General features: G+C 49.2%; 1 protein-coding gene across 1 annotated transcript; it reads right to left on the reverse strand.

Annotated features, from left to right (window-relative positions):
- Positions 1 to 937: 937 nt before the first annotated feature.
- Positions 938 to 2,187, reverse strand: TSKU (tsukushi, small leucine rich proteoglycan). The gene has a single exon (XM_060235027.1). The coding sequence runs from the start codon at positions 2,153 to 2,155 to the stop codon at positions 1,094 to 1,096; it is 1,062 nt and encodes a 353-aa protein (XP_060091010.1). The 5' UTR covers positions 2,156 to 2,187; the 3' UTR covers positions 938 to 1,093.
- Positions 2,188 to 2,698: the final 511 nt, after the last annotated feature.

A 2,698-nucleotide genomic window follows, 5' to 3' on the forward strand; every position in this document is an offset into this window, starting at 1 on the left:
TAGGTTGAGCTGTTTCCCAACAAGGCTTCTGATTGGCCACTGGAGTTTTGATTGGCAGTGCAGATCTTTAGACACTGCTCTGGCAGCAGCTGCCACCATAGCACAAAGGTTTTCAATGTGGGGGCAGAAGGTGTGCTGTAGCAGCCATTTTGTGCTGGGGTCTGCCTCCTGTGGCAGCCATTTTGTGGTTGCTCCAATCAAAATGTGTCAGAATTCCAAAGGTGCCCACACACTCAAAAAAGGTTGGGGACCCTTATTATATATGAATACCAGTATCATTCCACCCCCCCTACCCCCACCCCCCCCAAAAGACTGTGTTCACAGGGGCAGCAGTGGGAGGGCTTCTAGTGTCCTGGCTCTACTGGTGGACCTCCTGATGGCACCTGGGTTTTTTGGCCCCTGTGTGACCCATAGTGTTGGACTGGATGGGCCACTGGCCTGATCCAATATGGCTTCTCTTAGGTTCTTATGTGACAGAGTGTTGGACTGGAGGGGCCACTGGCCTGATCCAACATGGCTTCTCTTATGTTCTTATGTGACACAGAGTGTTGGACTGGATGAGCCACTGGCCTGATCCAACAAGGCTTCTCTTACTTTCTTATGTAACACAAAGTGTTGGACTGGATGGGCCATTGGCCTGATCCAACAAGGCTTCTCTTATGTTCTTATGTGACACAGAGTGTTGGACTGGATGAGCCACTGGCCTGATCCAACAAGGCTTCTCTTACGTTCTTATATGACACAGAGTGTTGGACTGGATGGGCCATTGGCCTGATCCAACAAGGCTTCTCTTACGTTCTTATGTGACACAGAGTGTTGGACTGGATGGGCCACTGGCCTGATCCAACATGGCTTCTCTTATGTTCTTATCCTTTCCAGATCCCTGATTTCTCCTCCTCTCTCTCCTGTTCTAATTAAATCACACACAGAACCATAGTCTTCATTGATCACTGTAATCAAGGATTGGAATATACAAAATATATATATATAAATTAACAATTTTTTTTTTACAGAAGGCACATTGGATTTTTTTTTTTGTTACGAGAGCATGTGTGTTCTAGTCCGGGTATCTGTACATTCTTCTCGGCCCCTGTCACAACGTGTAGGGCGCTATGGCGACGGACCCTTGGCTGTCGTGACAACTGAGGATCTCTTTCTTGGTCAGCCCCGCCTGCCTGTGGTACTGGCCTTCCCGGATCGTCTTAAGGCACTTGACGTTCTTCCCCAAAGTAATGCTCTTGATGGAAGGCAGGTATTTCAACATGGCTTTCGACAAGGAAGCGGCTACGCCCGTGCCGGACAGGTTGAGTTCTTGCAAAGAGTTTAAGCTGTGGAAAACCTCCGCCTCCAAGGACTTAAGGGTAGGGTTGTTGGACAGATCAAGGACTTGGAGGGCAGGGAGGTCTTTGAAGCTGTACGGGGAGATCAGCGATAGATCGTGAAGACCACTGAGGGACAAATGGATTAAATCTTTCAGGCCTGAGAACGCGTCCTTCTCAATTGTCGACATGGGGTTTCCATCAAGGTTTAAGTACCGGAGGGGTATCCCTTGAAGGTTTGGAATGTTCCGGAGACGGTTTCCAGACAGACTCAAGCTCTGAATGTTGGGAACAGCTTTGTCCTGGTGCCTTAAAACTGCGCTTATTAAGTTGTTCGAGAGATCCACGTTAATCGGTTTCCCTTGACCTTTGGACGCAAAGACATTCATCGATATTTCCAGGAGGAGGTTGTTACTCAAGTCGACGTCCCCCAGAGGTGACTTTGAGAAGCACTCGTCCGGAAGGGTGACCAACGAATTGTGACTCAGGTCCAAAGATTCGAGATACCTGAGTCGAGAGAACGTGGTCGACGTGATCCGGGAGATCCGGTTATTGCTCAAGTCGAGGCTGACCAACGTGGTGTAGCCGGGTCCTGCCAGCAGGGACTCATTGATAGATTCCAGTTTGTTCGACGATAAATCCAAGGAGGTGGTGTCCAAGGGGAGAGGAACGGGTACGATATGGGGCCCAATGCCGCTGCAGTCCACCTTGGTTAGGCTGAAGCTGTCGAAGAGACCGAAACTCTCCACTTCGCAATGGCATCCTGGGAAACAGGTCTTCGATGTACTGATGCCAGGAAACAGCAAAAGCAGGTTGAACCAAACGGTGAAAGGCATCGTGGAAATCTGCAACACACACAAAACAGATGGAAAGAAAGGGTCAAGGACCAGCAAAACAGGGTGAATTCTATGAAAATATATCCTATCAAGTTTGTCTTCGCATCAGAGAGCTTTGCTCAGTGAAGGTCAGGTAGATGGTATCAGTGGATCTTGAACGAGAGGTCACATAGAATCATGGAAGGGACCTCCAGGGTCATCTAGTCTAACCTTCTACACAAAGCATAAAGTTCACAAAAACCTTCCCACACACATACCCAGTGAAGCTGCCTTGTCAGACCACTAAATCAGACCACTGTCCCATCAAAGTCAGTACTGTCTACTCAAGAAGAAGATGATATTGGATTTATACCCCGCCCTCCACTCCGAAAAGTCTCAGAGCGGCTCACAATCTCCTTTACCTTCCTCCCCCACAACAAACACCCTGTGAGGTGGGTGGGGCTGGAGAGGGCTCTCACAGCAGCTGCCCTTTCAAGGACAACCTCTGCCAGAGCTATGGCTGACCCAAGGCCATGCTAGCAGGTGCAAGTGGAGGAGTGGGGA

Source organism: Heteronotia binoei, chromosome 3, assembly GCF_032191835.1.
Source record: "Heteronotia binoei isolate CCM8104 ecotype False Entrance Well chromosome 3, APGP_CSIRO_Hbin_v1, whole genome shotgun sequence".
Taxonomy (NCBI): Eukaryota; Metazoa; Chordata; class Lepidosauria; order Squamata; family Gekkonidae; genus Heteronotia; species Heteronotia binoei.

Bases quoted from the DNA above. Each gene is read 5' to 3' on its own strand.
- TSKU (XM_060235027.1), bottom strand. From the start codon at position 2,155: ATGCCTTTCACCGTTTGGTTCAACCTGCTTTTGCTGTTTCCTGGCATC.